Source organism: Aegilops tauschii, chromosome 5, assembly GCF_002575655.3.
Source record: "Aegilops tauschii subsp. strangulata cultivar AL8/78 chromosome 5, Aet v6.0, whole genome shotgun sequence".
Lineage (NCBI taxonomy): Eukaryota > Viridiplantae > Streptophyta > Magnoliopsida > Poales > Poaceae > Aegilops > Aegilops tauschii.
This window is the reverse complement of record NC_053039.3, coordinates 436727641-436745437: the sequence shown is the minus strand read 5'-3', so window position 1 is coordinate 436745437 and position 17797 is coordinate 436727641. Positions and strand designations below refer to the sequence as shown.

General features: G+C 45.2%; 1 protein-coding gene and 1 long non-coding RNA gene across 5 annotated transcripts; one reads left to right on the top strand and one right to left on the bottom strand.

Annotated features, from left to right (window-relative positions):
- Nucleotides 1-644: 644 nt before the first annotated feature.
- Nucleotides 645-1739, bottom strand: LOC141022421 (uncharacterized). Its single transcript, XR_012183722.1, has 2 exons — nt 1275-1739; nt 645-987 (listed from the first exon to the last, which is right to left on the bottom strand). It is a non-coding gene; the product is annotated as an uncharacterized lncRNA (long non-coding RNA).
- Nucleotides 1740-2386: 647 nt separating this feature from the next.
- On the top strand, nt 2387-7415 carry LOC109784928 (uncharacterized). Of its 4 annotated transcripts, XR_005757818.3 has the most exons (4): nt 2387-3129; nt 4407-4843; nt 6500-6615; nt 7154-7415. XR_005757818.3 is itself a non-coding variant. In XM_020343545.4 (2 exons), the coding sequence occupies exons 1-2, from the start codon at nt 2515-2517 to the stop codon at nt 4764-4766; spliced, it is 975 nt and encodes a 324-aa protein (XP_020199134.1). In that variant the 5' UTR covers nt 2387-2514; the 3' UTR covers nt 4767-5096. The 4 variants fall into 4 exon arrangements, 1 of the variants encoding a protein (XP_020199134.1); XR_002237948.4 differs by lacking the exon at nt 7154-7415 and having other exon boundaries at nt 6500-6651; XR_005757819.3 differs by lacking the exons at nt 6500-6615; nt 7154-7415 and adding an exon at nt 5711-6085.
- Nucleotides 7416-17797: the final 10382 nt, after the last annotated feature.

The following is a 17797-nucleotide window of genomic DNA, read 5'->3' as shown; positions in this document are numbered from 1 at the left end:
TTCGGTTCGGATTTTGGCTATGGGTTTGTTAACGTTCGTAGTGGCAACATTACAATGGATATTATTTGTCTTTCTCTTGAAGAGTGTTTGCATGTGAAAATAAAAAACTACCGATCACAAAGCTCGAAAGAGACAGCACCTAGTCCGTAATATTCAAACTTAAACCACAATGAAACCCCTCTACTTGCATGTACCGTTTCTTTGCCATAATCGCGTCACTAGACAATGAAAGTTCCAGCAAACAATGATTGAAAGAAGAGATTGCGAGCGTTGATGAGATGACATTCATGGATGTTAGCGAGTTACTCTAACATCACATTGTTTTTTACACGTCTTCCGCTCCCATAATATATGTTTTCATTGCAAAAGAAAGAAAAGCTCTTCCCAAGTGTTCTCGACAAGCTGGTGTTAGCTAGAGAAAATAGAATAAAAGCTAATTTCTTATTTTGTCAGGACTAGCAAATTTTCTGTGTTAATTATCTTACTTCACTAATGTTTGCATAATAACTATGCGACCACTACAACCAGTGGCGGAGCTAGCATTTGAGACCAGGGTGGTCCGTCCTTTTTTGGATAAGCAATATGACATATGAACGTTCTAACTAATTATTGATATCACAAAGAAATAGATCAATATGGTGTTACGAAAACATTAAAATTCTCAATTAAATCTTAGCTTTTCATAAAAAAGCCTACATAGTAAATACTACATGGACCATAGTACATACCTTGAGAAGTTCAAAAAGACTATGTTTCTGGCCTATGCTTTTGCTCTATGGTCACATTCGACATAGACACTATTGGTTCATGAGTTTGCTCTTCAATCACAACCGCATACACACAAGTTCTCTGGTTTGCTCTTCAGCCACATCCGGCATATTCCCTGCCTTCTTCTTCTTCCCTATCTTAATAGTTTCTCTCTGGAAAAGAGAAACAATGTCTCCGGCCCTCATCGTTCTTCAATAATTTTGTAATAAAAATGCCTTTCTATCATTACACAATACAAAAGTAAATTGAGGTATTATGTGTAAAATGAAAGTAGTTGAGGCAGAAATGATAGTTGGCTTCATTCGAGACAGCTATACTGAAATAATTGAGGCAAAATCCAAGCCTTTGTGGCTTCATTCAAGCAAGCTATAATTTTACATCATTTCTGAATATAGAAACTGAAGTAAGCAAAGTCCTTTACGTCATTATGTATGTGTTCATCGGTTCATTGTACATGAAATTGGGGCAAAAAAAACCCTAAGTCTGAAATTGAGGCATTTGGGTACCTTAAATCGGTCAGGGGTTTGCCATCGTGGTGGGGATTTGCAAGGGGGCGGCCGGGCCGACGGGACGCCGGGAAAGGGAGGCGGGACGCCAGGACTGCAGGGGCGCAGCCGCGCGCAGGGCAGGGGCGCGGACCGGGCGGGCGGCCGAGCAGGAAGATGGGAAGGGAAGGAGGGAGCCTCCTAGGCGGCTGAACTCTGGGCTCCGGCCAGCCAACGGCGAAGCCACGACGGCGAGGCGGCTGGCCGGCTCGGTGTCTAGGTCGGGCAAAGCCACATAGGAGTTGTTGTGCAAAGGGGGCGAGACGAGGGTTCTGCTCGTGCTTGGACAGGCCGTAATGCGTTCGTCCTGGATAAGTTACTGGGCCGTTTTTTTCTCTCTGGCCCAATTAGAGATATAGGTATATAAGCAGATTCAAAATCCCAGGATGGGCCGCGGCCCACCCTGGCCACCCTGTACATCCGCCACTGGCTACGACCATACTAAGTTTTTAGGTGAAGAAAGCAAATGGCTATCTAGACGCACATATCGTAAGTGAACCAAAACCTTCCAGCATGCAGACATAAATGTGCTTAGGGACATGTGATTTTTGAGCATGCAGACATAAATGTACTTAGGGACATTTGATTTCTTTTTCGTTGCAATGTACGAGCTTGTTTGCTTTTTTTAATGGTAATACGTGTCTTTTCGGTTTTGTTAGGTCGGTGTGTACGTGCATTGTACTTTGATCCTCACGAGCTTCTTTGCTAGTCTTTTTTCACATACGCAGTCAATTGGTAATACTCATGTATAAACTTTCACAAAAAAATGACATCTGCGGTATTCTAGACAAAAATGACAAAATCGAAGCTACATTCAAAACAAGTATTTGATGAATACTAAGGTCTCAGATATTTTTTATGTGTCAATATTTCACAAACTTCAAGCTTGGGTAGAATGATCGACCAAATTTGATACTTCAAAGTTTCGGGATTTTTAAATTTTTTCTATAACATTTTTAATTACTATTCATGTGGGTGCACGCGGAACCATGTTGACGTTTGTACTTTGGGGATACGTGGTCTTTTTCTTCATTTCTTCGAAAGAGTATATATGTTCCTAGCGTGAGGCTAGCCTTTTGTTAAAGACCAAAAATCGTGAGGCGAGCCTCGCTCGGTACTTTATTTTACAGCCGCTGCGCCTGCTCTTCACCGCCACCGCTTCCCGTCGGCGGCCGCCCAAACCCCGGAACCCTCTCGGCCAATGCCGGCGCCGCTCGCCGCCTCCTGGCGCCGGCATGCCTCCGCCGCGGCGTCCTCCTCCACTCCCAGGACCCTCCTCTTGCTCGTCCCGGTTCTCATCCTCCTCGTCTTCGTCCTCTCCAGAGCCCCAGATCTCACCTTCTCCCCCGCCACTGCCGCCTCGCCCCGCCTCCCGGCCCGGCTCCGCCCCTTCGACTGCTACGCCTCGCCGCAGGCCTCCCCGGTCTTGGCCAGCCTCGTGGAGGGCGTGCCCCGCCCCTTCCTCTACTCCCTCGCCGACCTGGGGCCCCTCCCCGACCGCCCGCACCGGAACATCGCCCGCCTCCTCAAGGGCAAGCGCTTCCGCAAGCCCGACATCTCCCAGACCATCCAGGAACTGCTCGCGGGGGAGGTAGGGAGGGGCTCCGGCGGCGGGGTGGTGGTGGACGTCGGGGCCAATGTTGGGATGGCGGCCTTCGCGGCGGCCGTGATGGGGTTCCGGGTGGTGGCATTCGAGCCGGTCTTCGAGAACCTGCAGCGGATCTGCGATGGAGTGTACCTGAACCGGGTGCAGGACCAGGTGGTGGTGTATCATGCTGCAGCATCTGACCGAGCTGGGAACATCACAATGCATAAGGTATCTTCTCTGCTTCAGATTGCTCCGTTTAAAAGTTTATCAACGACGGTAATTTTGGATTGCAGTAGTAAGTATAGTACTGTACTAACCAGATGTTTATTGATCGAGATGTACCTCGGGGAGCTGGATGAAGTACTGTGGTAAACTCAGATTGTGCTTGTTTGCCTCACCATTCCAATTACTTGGGACAAAACTACCCATAGAAATGGTTGGAGAACTGTTGAAGTGAATCTAAGTTAAGGTGGAAGTTGCACTCTTGCACAGCGGGGAATTTGATCATTCACCCTGTATTAGATGGGCACTTGATCGTTTGTCTCACCTTACTCAAGCTTAAAAGATTTGCCCCACTTTACTTGGATTTTGTATTATTTGCCCTTATTATCCTTTTCCGGTCTGTTCTATTAGAGGAAGTTCCTAAATCTGTGATGCTCATCCACAAATATATGTCAATTAGTCTGATGCTCAATTTATAGTCTGACAGTGCTATGCTTTCTAAATGGAGTCATCTAGAAAAAGAAAATGTCTTGTTCTTTAAACTAAATATTAAATCTGGCAAGTTATCCTTGTCACTGGTGGAACAGGGTTTACATGAAAAGTTTTCCAGTTGCTTGCTACTGGTTTATTATTAAAGCATCAGCTTAACCTTTGTGTTACAGGACTTCTTTTTGATTTTGTGTTGTTGAAACTTTCATATATATCTATTAAAGGTCGAGTTACTGGACTCACTAAACCAATGATGGGTAGCATAACCGGCATTTAGGATCCAATCTATTCCATGGCGTGGAGTGCCTTTTTTCGAGCAACCAACAGGAGCTCTGGCTTTTCATTAGTACAAAAAAAGCTGACCAACTGATAATGGAAACCGGCCAAATACTTACCCTTCCCTAGCTAGTTACTGTTAGAGGAGCAACTTTGCATTGCCCAAGGAGCGAATATATATTACAAAGTAAGGAAAGTTGGACTACTACGAATATGTAAGGAGACACCAATATTAATACTCCATAACAGTTACAGACTACAGCGGAACTCATTGTGGCTAAAGTTATAACTTCCTGATTTGCCTGATGCACTTCTGGTTCACGTTGACAATATTTCAAACTGTCATGTCGAACCATTAGTGAATTCATTGCCGCTTTCATATAAGTGCAAACACCCCATTTGCAAATTAGTCTGACTTGCGTCGCTTCTCGTGGAAATCTCAGATTGCTTGCTCTTATAGATAATATTTTATTATTATTATATCTCAACAGCTTACTGTGAGTATTTTGGCAATGTAGGTGATTGGACGACTCGACAACAGTGCTATATCTGCAACTGGTGCGAAGTTGGCATTCAAATCTAATGAAGAAGTTGCTGTTGAGGTTGCTACAATCCCATTGGATGAAGTCATTCCAGATGCAGAGCGAGTGGTTCTGATCAAAATTGATGTTCAAGGTTGGGAATCTCATGTTCTGAGAGGTGCATCAAAGTTGCTCTCAAGGAGGAGGGGTGAAGCTCCCTACCTTATATACGAAGAGGACGAGCGCCTGCTGCAGGCGAGCAACAGTAGTGCACAAGAGATGAGGGCATTTCTTGGCAGTGTTGGTTACAATCAATGTACACGGCATGGGACGGATGCTCACTGTACAAAAGAATAGACAAAGCCTTTCTGCCTGGTGGTTGGACGCCCCTCAGCTGGGGATACATAGAACAGTCAAATAGGATATCCTGAGCTGTAAGTTTTCCCCTTATCTTAGGCAGCAGTTCTGATGCTCCATCCTTATAGTTTTCTCCCTGACTCCACGGTTTCTGTTTATTTCTTATAGGTTAGTTTGTTGATTGCTGGATCTTCTAACATCATATGCTATACATGCTTTGTCTAATGGCATTTTAACGCATGCTTATTCTCATTAACTTCATGTTTGTATTGTCAGTCTTAATGGATATTCCCTTGAAGTAATGAAATTCCTGTGATTGTGATTCTAAAATCTATGCTCGCTAAACATCCTTAGTTATACCATAAATTTAATCGTTTGCCCCTTCATCTTGGAGTATTTGAGGACTGGCCGCATATCGAACCCTCAAATGTACTTAAGTGCAGCAGTAGCGATTCCTCTTGGATTTGGCTTTACCTCCGTCTTGCGAAGTATGTATTCACTTTTGTTCAGGAGCTGAATAGTTATGGATTTGAATGCTAACTTCACGCATGACCTTCACCACGGAGTTGGGACATGCCTTGAAGAACAATCCCCTCGAGTGAATGGAATGTTATCCCTTGACTGCCATTGCCATGGACACTATAGTCACAGAGACATAAGCATAGATACTAGCTTTCCTTTTTTCCTTTTCCTGGTAATTTTGAACTTCCTCACTAAAAGTATGTGTATCTGTGGTTGGGGGTGTTATACTGTCGTTATTTCTGCTGGCTGTGAGTTGGCTGAATTATACCGTTATTAATCAATTATTACAAAGGCACCTTCAAATTTTTTATTACAAAGGCGGTTGTTATTCAATAGAGTAATTTATTTTAGGGTAAAATGCATCATAGGTCCTATAACTATTCAAGGTGTGTAACTTTAGTCCCATAACTTTCAAAGTGCAGATTTGGGTCCCAAAACTATTCCAAGTCGTTCACTGCAGGTCCTAAGGTCGCCCGTACAGTGATTGTTGGCTGATGTGTGCCTGGACTAGTGCCACAACGACCCAGGGCATGTGGTGGAAGAATTCCTGCCACTGGCGGTTGAGACATTTTGCAATTTGGTCCATTATATTCTTTGCTTTCTCCAGCCGCTCTCACCTCTCTTTCATCAGTTCTGCTATCCGCCGCCGCTGCCATGTCTGGAAACTATGCGAGCTCGACGGCAGCAAGACGCAGCAGGAACAAGCCGGCGCGACAAATGATCTAGCAAACTGAATGATAATTGACTGAGAGAATTTGTTTAGACAAATGACAAATGAATATATATTTCACACCCTCTCTCTTAAATTACAAATGATAAATGAGACATGTCCTGGGCAATCATAGAAGAGAGAAATGATGTTGCAACTTAACAGACATATATATAGATGAGAATTGCCACAATTCCAGGAAGTAGCACAGCATATTGTCATTACATAAAAAGTGCTCTTACATAAACATAGATACACACTAAAGCTTGCAACTAATGTAATGTGGTACTCAGTTGCACTCTGCATGATGCAGTACTGTCCTAACCATCTCTATCTGTCCAAAATAAACCAAACTCTGTCCAAAAATAAACCAAGTTCTGTCCAATAGAAGGCATATCCACATCAACTTCTATTTCAGTTTCCTGGGAATAACATTCTCCTTCCTTTTCTTCTTCTTTGGTGCTACATGGATTATAGCTGTGGTCTTTTTTGTCATTGGCAGATCCTCTATTTGGCTTGCAAGAAATTGATTGTCAGGAAGAGGTCTTGGTGCCTGGGATTCTTGGGATGGTTGTGACTGTAAATGTGAAAACATGTATTACATCAGTTTTGGAATAGGTGAGTTTCCATGAGATTTACAGAAGTTGAAAAGAACTTACAGATTGCATCAGTATGTCCAGCACAGACATGTTCTGCTCGCACACTTGTATCGCACTAGATCTAGCACACTTGCAGAAGATGTAGTCCACAATTCCAGAGTAGTTTCGGATTTAAGTTAGCAACCAACTGACTAGAAGTAACAGAATGGAAATTATCTAGTACTCCCTCCGTCCCAAAATAAGTGTCTCACGCTTAGTACAACTTTAGTACAAAGTTGAGACACTTATTTTGGGACGGAGGGGGTAATTGTTACCTGATTAGTTGAAATAATCCTTTTTTTTTTTTTTTGCAATATGCCCTGGAGTCCTAAGACAGTAAAAATGCCTTTGCCAGATGGCAATGCCTGACAATTATTAGCCATTTCTTCATTCTTATCAAGTATCTTTCTGATCTTAGGACAAATTGTTCCACACCACTCTTCACTTTCCTTGTTCTTGCTCTAAAATATTGTCGACAATTGATTTTTGAAGATTTTTTTTGAACATGCTCATGACAGGCAGCTCTCTAGCATCAAGTATCCACCTTCATTGATAAGAAACAAGTCAGTTCAGAATGTAGAACATGCTCATGACAGGCAGCTCTCTAGCATCAAGTATCCACCTTCATCGATAAGAAACAAGTCAGTTCAGAATGTAAATTCAAACCACATATATCGCCGGCATAGCAGCGAGATAGTGCACTATCTAGAACTATAATGGAAAAATATATACCAAAGGAGATATTAGAATGGAAAAGCGATAGGAAACTTACTAATTAAAGACTTCACAGTTACAGCGAGATAGTGCTACTATAGGTGTACAGGACGAGCTTGTAATGCAAAAAAAAAAAAAGAGAGAGACCACCGTACATAATAAGGCTTCAGTTACAGCAGGGATTATGTACAGCACGAGCAATAATGCTCAAATCACCATACGTACAGGAAGATGCCCAAATCGTCATACGTACAGCAGGGATTATGTACAGCAGTAACTTTTTTGAAATAGATTTCAGTACAGGAAGAGAAGCCATACGTACATTCAGACTGGATCCACACAATATCTAACCTATAATGCCCAAATCGTGCTACTCTGTTCAAATCTCTAAGCTAAAAGGGGGGGCAGCAGGGATTGGGGTTCTTACCGTACTCCAGAGGAGGGGCGTTGGGAAGCTTAGCCTGGTAGGCCCCTCTCCTCTGGTCGATGTGGCACCGGTCCAGGCGACACGTCGAACCATCAACGCTGCTCGGGCACCTTTGGACCTGCAGTGAGCCAGTGAACGACTTGAAATAGTTTTAGGACCTAAATCTGCACTTTAAAAGATATAAGACTAAAGTGATACACCTCAAGTAGTTATAAGACCTATGATGCATTTTACTCTTTATTTTACTTCCGGATTAGTTTGGATATGCACATGTTAATTCCAGATTTGCATGGTAAGTTTGCACTAAATAAGTTGGTCGTCTACAATTTACCAATTTGGGCGTCATCCATTGTGGAGAGGAAGAAGACTACGGTAGGTGGCATGGCTCGAGGACATAGAGCCTGAAGTGCCGGAAGAAAGCACCAGGGAAGAAGAGAAGGAAGCCACACCCACCACAAGCAGTCACCAAGATCAAAGCGGACAGCGGAGCAAGAGATCATCAATTTGTCAGTCTTGTCAGATGACGAGGAGGATCACCAAGCTCCAGCTCATCAGTGTGTACGAATGCCATCTACCTTGTACTTCCTCCGGAAAGAAATGCAAGATAATTTAGATCATTGCACGTAGTGATCTAAGAGATCTTATATTTCTTTACAGAGGGAGTATTTCCGTTAGAAATTAACGGAAAGGGACAGTGCCCGATTGAAAAAAACACGATCCACCTAGCAGCTAACTGTCAGGCAAGAAACAACAAGGTGAGTGTGCTGGTCAGGGATGGTGTGGAGCACTTTGATATCTCTAGCAAGTTACGCATTGCCACAGAGCATTTCCAAAACATTTTTTACAACCGCCAGGGCGTCTTGAATGCAGTGAACCTCGCCCAAATTTATGCTTCAGTTGAAAGGGTCGATCTTTCTTCCCTTGATCAACCCTTTACTTGGGAAGAAATCATAAGAGCTATCAAACTACTCCCTCCGTCCGGAAATACTTGTCGTAGAAATGGATACAAATGGATGTATCTAGAACTAAAATACATCTAGATACATCTATTCCTCGGACAAGTATTTTCGGACGGAGGGAGTATCTCCTAACAACAGAAGCCCTGGTCCGGATGGCTTTACGGATGAGTTTTATAAAAAATATGCTTTCTCCTGAAGGACGATCTCATGGCTTTTTTTGCTGACTTTTTCCATCAAAGGGCTGATTTGTCTGGCATCAGCTGGGCACATATTGCGCTGCTTCCTAAGATTGATACACCCTTGGAGATCTCTAATTACAGACCCATCTCTCTAGTGCACAACGTCATCAAACTGCTCACCAAAGTGCTTGCTATTGAGGTTGCAACAGTTCATTCCCGTTTTAATTCATTGTATGCAGTCAGGTTTCATAAAAGGAAGAACCATTGTGGATAACTTTGCTCTAGCGTTTGAACTAGTTCAGTCTGCACAGAAGAGGAATATTCCTATGATGGTGCTAAAACTTGACTTCAGGAAAGCATTTGACAGTGTCAGTTGGGAGTGTATTATGAGCCTACTGCAGCAGAGAGGTTTTAGTGACAGATGGATATCGTGGATTTCCACCATTCTCAACTCGGGTCGGGCCAAGGTTTTGATGAATGGCATCCTAGGAGATGACATCACCTTCAAATGTGGCGTCCGGCAGGGCGACCCACTGTCTCCATATATATTCATTTTGGTGGCTGACATTTTGCAGAGGCTATGCATTGCTGCGGCAAACGATGGGCGTCTGGATAACCCAATAGAGGGCCTGGACTTTTTTCTGGTTATGCAATACGCTGACCACACTTTGATTCTTCTGAAAGGGGAAGTGTCACAAGCTATTCGGATCAAGGAAATTTTGCAAGCTTTCTCGGCATTCTCTGGTCTACACATTAATTATCACAAAAGCACTTTTGTACCTATTCATATGAATGAGGAGGATGCAAAGGAAGCGGCGCGTGTTCTGGGCTGTTCTATCAGTTCTCTGCCTTGCACATATTTGGGCTTACCACTCTCTGTCCACAAGGTTTCAAATGCAGTGACGATGCCGGTGATTCAGAAATTTGATCGACGTTTGGCTGGCTGGCTGGCGACCTACCTTTCATGGGGTGGTCGCTTAACTTGATAGATGCAGTGCTCTCATCCATACCAAACCATTACATGGCGTGTGTAAAGTGGAGCAAGTTTAGTTTGGCCAAGGTAGACAAGCTTAGGCGAAACTTTTTGTGGCAGAAAAATGCAGACAGACAGAGGGTTGACTGTCTTGTGGCCTGGGATCATGTTGTATCTCCAAAGCAATGTGGTGGTCTAGGCATTCGAGACTTGAAAGCTCATAATGATGCCATGTTATGCAAATTCGCCGGCAAGCTACTTCAGGGGTCTTCAGTCCCATGCTATCAATGGTTTCAACCAAAATACTTGAGCAGAAACTTGGTCAATGTGTCTAGGGCTTCTCACACGCCTATTTGGAGAGCCTTGGTAAAATACCTTCCCTTGGTACAGCAGACATCGGTCTGTCAAATTGGTAATGGAAGGTTCACGGCTTTTTGGACGGACAAATGGTGTCAAGCTGGTCGTTTTGCCGAGCTCTTCCCTACGTTATACTCCTTTGCAAAGGTAAACTACGTAATGCACAATTTTCTCACAGCATCGAGATGGTTAGGATCTGCAGTTACACCCAAATCTGATAAGAACGGCTGCCCGAGAGTTGGAACGTTTGTGTGATATACTCCGTGCTGTACCCACTCCGTCTGCAGATTCATAGGACTTTAGGTTGCACATTTTCTCTGGCAAAACAGCAATAGTACGTGACTACTACAGCCTAATCACCTTCAGAGGTGTATGTTGGGAGCCAGCGGAGATGATTTGGGACAAAACCATTCCTAGAAGATGGCAGATTTTCCTATGGCTTGCTTTCAAGGGTAGGCTGAATGTTAGAACATTCATGCTCCGGAGCAATGGAAGAATATTGAGCACCCCTATTGTGATACATGTCCGGCTGAAGAAACTGTGGATCACATATAGTTGAGATGCGCTCCAGCTCACTTTCTGTGGAGTAAGCTTGAGGTCTTGCAGCAGGCAACAGAATCTCACTCCTTGCTGGACTTTGTACGGACACTGAGATCTGTTAGTCCACACTGGTTCGTGTTTTTTGCTGCCTGTGCGGTTCAGCTGTGGAAAGTGCGTAATGCTCGGGTCTTTGACGGTTTGTCAATGCCACATTTTGCTTCTTGCCTTGCCATCGCGGAGATGATTCTGTTGTTGCCGTGCTGCCCTCGCCCTCGCTCTCTACTCTCTCTCTGTGAACTCTCTCTGTGACGCCGTGGCTCGAACCAACGAGGAAGGGAGATGGACAGAGGTTTTTGCCCGGAGCACGAACTCCCCCCCGCCGCACGAACGGCGTATTCTTTCTTCCCTGAGCACGTACTCAGTCACTCGGCTACATGGCTTACAACCCAGCTCACCCCAGAACCAGTACACAGGAGGGAGCTATATATCACACACACGCCACACCCCACTCCGGCCTGCTCGCTCACGACGCGTTCCACGATCCGCATGCCCAGACCGCGCACACGACGCGCTCCTACGCGCTCGACGCGGCCGGACTCCGCATGCATCGCCCGCGTCCGCTCGCCAACTACCAAGCATGCACACACACCGGTCACGCACGCCACGCTCCCGATCCGTCCCGCGTGCACACACGCACGCCCGACGCGATCGCCGTGGCTTATGCCCAACAGATTCAGCTATGGTGCTGTAGATCGAAGGATTGCTCTCTCAAGGCCTTTCTCCAACACTACTCGGAGCTCCTCAGGAACATCATGTAGTCAGGTTTTAGTCTAGAGGCTTGTCCCCCTTCACCCCTGTTCATTTTCATGATTCTGTTCCTCTGATGCGGTGTTTTAGCCGGCATCTTTTGTACCAAGACAATTCTCAGACCTCGGTCTGGCTTTGGAATATATAAGGTAGACTGTGGCCTGCCTTCTTATATCCAAAAAAACACGAAGGTCATCTCACAAGCTAGCTTCCGGGTGGCCCGGTCGGAGCAATCAGTTGCCAACCAACCAGCACCATAGCCGAGCGGAGGGGCAGAAGAAGCTCTAGTAGTACAAAACTCCAATTTGACACTATCTCTTTTCTAAATGAAAGATGTTCTCGTAGTTTAAATTAAACTGCCAAAACGATCTATTTAGGAACAGAGGGAGTACTACAGTGTAGTATTATGGCTGGATGTGTCGATCCACATCCAGAGTACCTTTGCGTCGACGAAGGATGGATGGATTGATTGATCGAAATGTAAAATTGTGTGGTTGCATTTCCTTTCTGGATTTTCCATCTTTGTTTTTCCACTCTCTCTCTCTCTCTCTCTCTCTCTCTTCAACAGTTGGCCCCCACCAATGTACTTCACATGCATGCATGCATGCCAGTGTGGCAGAATCATTTTTTCTTCTCCCACCCAATGAATCAAATCATTTCTTCATCTTTAGCTAATTTAAAACATCCATATCTTTTAAACCATATATTAGTTTGTGAAACTTATTTTATATTTCAACTCCTTGCGCCAAAACCTTTAAAATGAGACCAATCTTGGATATTTTTGACCATGTTCATATTCGAGCGTATATTTCACATGTCAAAATAATCAATTTCACAATGATACTCCCTCTGTAAAGATTTATATATTTCTTTACGGAGGGAGTACATTACAATTTCACTTTCTGTAGTGGCTATTGCACAATTAAGAACATACATTTCACGTTTCACTCGCTTGCTTCACATAGAAACACCTATTTAAATTGCACATTTTTCAAATAAATATTTCACTATTTTGAAATAAACTATTAAACATGTACAAATAATCAGTTTCACAAATGATACAATAGAATTTCACTTTCTGTAGTTACTCTTTCATATTTCAGAACCTACATTTCACTTCACACGGGTTTGGTTCATGAAAATCACATATATTTTTATTATATATTTTTGAAAAAACATATTTCACTCTTTTGAAATAATCACTTTCGCATTTACACTTTATAATTTCACATTTTGTGGTTAATATTACACAATTCAGAACCTACATTTTTACATTTCACTGTCATGTTTCACAAAAATCACATCTATTTTAGTTACACATTTAAAAAACATATTTCACTCCTTTGAAATAATCAGTTTCACATTTATACATTATAATTTCACATTTTGTGGTTAGTAATTCACAATTCAGATTCAGAACCTACATCTTTATATTTCACTATCCTGTTTTACAAAAAAAAAACACATCTATTTTAGTTACACATTTTTGAAAAAACATATTTCACTCTTTAAAAAAAATCAGTTTCACATTGTTACATTATAATTTCATTCTTTGTGTTTACTATTTCACAATTCAGAACCTATACTTTATATTTCGGTGCGCTGTTTCGCAAAATCACATCTATTTCAATTGCACATTTTTCAAAAAACATTTTCACTCTTTTGAAATAAACTCTTACACATTTGAAAAAATTGATTTCTAGTGAAATATGATGGATCTACATATTTATGTTGAAATAGTATTTTTTTCAAAAATTTCTAGTGATATAGGTTTGTTTCACATATGGAATGTGAAACGTTGAAATTTAAATGTGTTTGAAATGTATTCAAGATCGGTCTTGCTTAAAATCCTTGGCGTGAGGAGTTCAAATATATAAATTGATTCAAATAGAAACTTATGGTTTTTTCTGCGGGAAAATAGAAACTTATGGTTTAAAACATAGGGACAATTTAATTTAGTAAAGGTCAAATAAAATGTTGGATTTAGCAGGAGAGAGAGGGATATATATATATATATATATATATATATATATATATATATATATATATATATATATATATAGAGAGAGAGAGAGAGAGAGAGAGAGAGAGAGAGAGAGGAGAGGAGAGAGATCAAATATTGGGTTAAATAGGTTTCTAGTGAAATAGGTTGGTTTGCATATTTCCATTAAAATAGGGGTTTTCCACCTATTTCTAGTGAAATAGGATTGTTTCACATATGGAATGTGAAATGTTGAAAACTAAAAGTGTTTGAAATGTACCTGTGATCGGTCTAGTTTCAAAGGTCTTGACGCCATGAGTTCAAATATATAAATTATTTCAAAAACAAACTTATAGTTTAAATAATATGGACAATTTAATTTAATTAAGGTATAAGAGCAACTCCAACGCGCCGACCCATTTCGTCCACGCGCATTCGTTTGGGTCGACGCGGACAGAAAAATCGGCCCAACACGCCGACCCAAACGGACGCGCGTACGCTTTTCGTCCGCCGGCCGACCCATTCCCGGCCCAATTTTGGGCCTCATTTGCGTCGGCGCGGACACAATGGACGCGCGCAGCACCCGCCTACTCCTCCCCCTGGCCCGCTAGTCGGTGGCACTTTCGCCATCCTCTCCCACCCAAGATGGACAGCAAACCCTCGCCGCCGACGCCGGTCGCTATCGCCGCCCATTTTTCGGGTGCCTCTACCAGCGGCCGGTGCCGACACATCTCCCTAACGTCGCCACCTCCCACGTCGCCGCCACCACCGTCTCGCCGACGCAGATCCAAAGCTTCCCGGCTCCACCTCTCCCACGCCGCCGCGAGCATGGAGCCGCCTCGCCGGCCCCGCCAGCTCCTTCGCCCTGACGTCGGCAAACTCCTCGGACGCTCCAGGCCAGCCACCTGGTCCAAGGGAGGCGCGCCTCCCTTCGCCGGCCGGCTCCTTCGTCGACGCCCGCAAGCTGTTCGACAGTTTGCCAAGTTACAAAATGGACTTCGCCGATGAGTTCTTTTTTCATAATATCCTTTGCGACTCCGATGATTCCTCGTCCGAGGATGAGGAGGAGATCTTGGCTGCCGTGTTGGTCCATCACCACCTCAATAGCCAGCGTCCGTTGTTCCGTGGCTCCATCCCGGGGCACATTCCGGCGTTGAATCGCAACCGAGAGAGCGGCCATTTCCTTCTTTGGAAGGACTACTTCGACACAGCCAACCCACTGTTCAAACATAACAAATTCCAACGACGTTTTCGTATGGTTAGGTATGTTTTCAATTGTATTCGAGAAGGGGTGGTCGGATACGATGATTATTTCGAGTGCAAAGAGAATGCCCTTGGAAATATTGGCTTCTCATCTTATCAGAAATGCACTGCAGCTATCTGGATGCTTGCATACGTAGTGCCCGGTGATCTTGTTGATGAATACGTCCGTATGAGCGAGACTACGTGTCTAGAGTCACTGTACAGGTTTGGCAAGGCTGTAATTGCGGTGTTTGGCCCTAAGTACTTGAGGGAGCCCAATGCTCAAGATACAGCCCGCTTGTTGGCGATGAATGCCAGCAGGGGCTTCCCAGGAATGCTTGGCAGTATAGACTGCATGCACTGGGAGTGGAAGAACTGCCCTTATGCTTGGCAAGGGCTTGCACTGTCATACTTGAGGCCGTCTCTCAAGATCTTTGGATCTGGCACCCTTTCTTCAGCATGGCAGGATCACACAATGATATCAACATGCTTCAACGGCCGCCTCTGTTTGCAAGGCTTGCCGAAGGAAACAGCCTGCCGTTGAATGTTACCATCAACGGCCACAACTACGACAAAGGATACTATCTAGGTGACGGTATCTATCCCCAGTGGACCACTATTGTAAAGACAATCCCCAACCCCGTCGGAGAGAAGAGGAAAAGATTTGCCCAAGAACAAGAGAGTGCTAGGAAAGATGTCGAGCGTGCCTTTGATGTTTTGCAATCTCAATGGGGCATCGTTCGGTATCCTACTAGGACTTGGAGCACAAAGAAGCTGTGGGAGATGATGACTGCTTGTGTGATCATGCACAATATGATCGTAGAAGATGAGCGTCCGGAACGTCTCTACGATCAAGGGTTTCACTTTCAGGGTGAGAATATTGTGCCTCGGCATGGAGGAGTGGCAACGTTTGAACAGTTCACTCAATTTCAACATGAAATGCGTGATTGGGAAACTCACATGCAGCTACAAAATGATTTGGTTGAGCATATGCGGGCTCATGTTGGCAACCAATAGATGCATCTTTTTTTTCACATGTATTTGAGACTAATTTAATTTTTATTTGGCTTGTAAAACTATCTAAATTTATTTGGTTGTGAAACCATGCTTCCTATTTTGGTCTGGTTGAAACTATGAAAAAATGTGTGCATATCTGTTCAAAAATAGCGGCAGACCGGCCACGCGGGCAAATATGGGTCAACGCATTGGGTGCACTGTCGATCCAAATCATAAACCGGGCGGACGCCGAGCGGGCGGCCGACCCAAACGGACAAAAAGCGGACAAAACCGCCATCCGGTTGGGTCGGCCGGTTGGAGTTGCTCTAATAAAAGGATGGATTGAAACTACTTTGCATGTACAAACTGTAGAGCTACTAGAAGGTTGGAAGCCCCTCCCCCCCCTCCCGCGTCGTCTCCTCCGAGGCGACTCGGGGGCCAACCCTAGCCGACACAGTTTAGCCCCCTCCCCTCCGCCGCTGCCAGAGGAGCCCTTCGGCGAGCCCGCGTGGCTCTGATGAAGGTGGCGGCGGGGATCTCGGCAGCTTCACCCTGTGTGGATGGCCTCGGCTTCCGGGGCGGCGGCACGCAACGTGGCCTGTGCGGCGGGCGGCGTCGGCGGGTGCAGGTGGGCTGCCTCCCTGGCCGTGAGGGCAGCGCGGAGGCGGCGGGCGTCGGCTGCTGCGGCGACTCCTCGCAAGTCGTTTGTGCCATGGAGAAGAGGCGTCTTCAACTTCGATCTACTCCGATTCGCGCCGATCTCGGCCCCTGGCGGCTCTGGTCGCCGGTTCTCGGCGTCGGGTGCACGGATCTGGTGGGTGGATGCGGATCCGAGGGAAACCCCTGCCGGCGCGGCGGCCACACCGAAGGTGGCACCTCTGTGCGTCGTTTCCCTTGCTGGAGGCTTCGGTGGGATTCCTCTTCCTTCCACCCCGCCCAAGAGCTCAGGTGAAAGCCTCAGGTCCCCTTTTCCTGGCGACAACGGCATTTTGGTGGCGTGTTCCTTCCTGAAGGTGTCGTCCGGGGATGGCTCGAGTGGTGGTGGAGTTGGGTGTGGTTCGATGGCGGCATGTGGTGGCCTGATCTCATCATCGGCATCCTTCTCTGGTCCAGGTGCGGAGGGTTGCAGCCGCTGGTACGAGGGGATTGGGGTCCCTGCCTCCATGCTGGCGGTAGGCCTTCGACGTTGGCGATTCCTATCCTTGACCGGGGGCATGGTGTCGCATCCTTTTGGCCTTCTCTGAGGTTTCAGCGCCTGCGTCCGATATCTCTCGTTTGGTGTTTTGCCTTGCTGCTGCCGACGACAGTGATTGGGTGGTCGGTTCTCCGTTTCATGTGGGTCTGTTCCTTGTGCATCTCCTTTGGCAGCCGGGGCACTCTGATTTGGGTTCTAGGGTGAACCACTCCGTCGGCCGCTGGTGCGGCACCCGTCGAACCTGGGTGGTAGGGTAGGGGCCCTTTCCGGCAGCGGAGTCAGATCATGTTTGCCCTGTTTGATCCTTTAGTGGCAGCCAGCGACACCAAACATGCATGGTGGTGCCCTCCTCCCGTCGCCTTAGTAGGTTAGCTAGTTTTCGGCTTTGCGTCGTTCGATGGCAAGAGTGGTGTGTGCTCTTTGCCTTCGAATTGTTCTGCTGAGCACATTGTATCTTTATTTCCGCGTTCCTCGTTCTTGTTGTAAGTTGCAGTCTTGTACTCCTGGCCGGTTGATGGCTTTGTTAATTCAAAGCCGGGCACTTCTTGAGCCTTCATTTCAAAAAAATAAAAAATAAAAGGATGGATTTATGCGTGAGAGAGGAGAGAGTGGGGCTGTCACATGCTGCCATCGCTGTCATCTCTGCCGTATGAAAAACAGTGATGGGGACAATAGTTATATTAGGCATGGTATTGAATATGTATAAAGGGAAAGGAGAAAGTAATATGGGGAGTAATTGTTTACAGCAGCAGATGGATGGTGAGATGATTGACGGTAGGTACCACGAGCGCT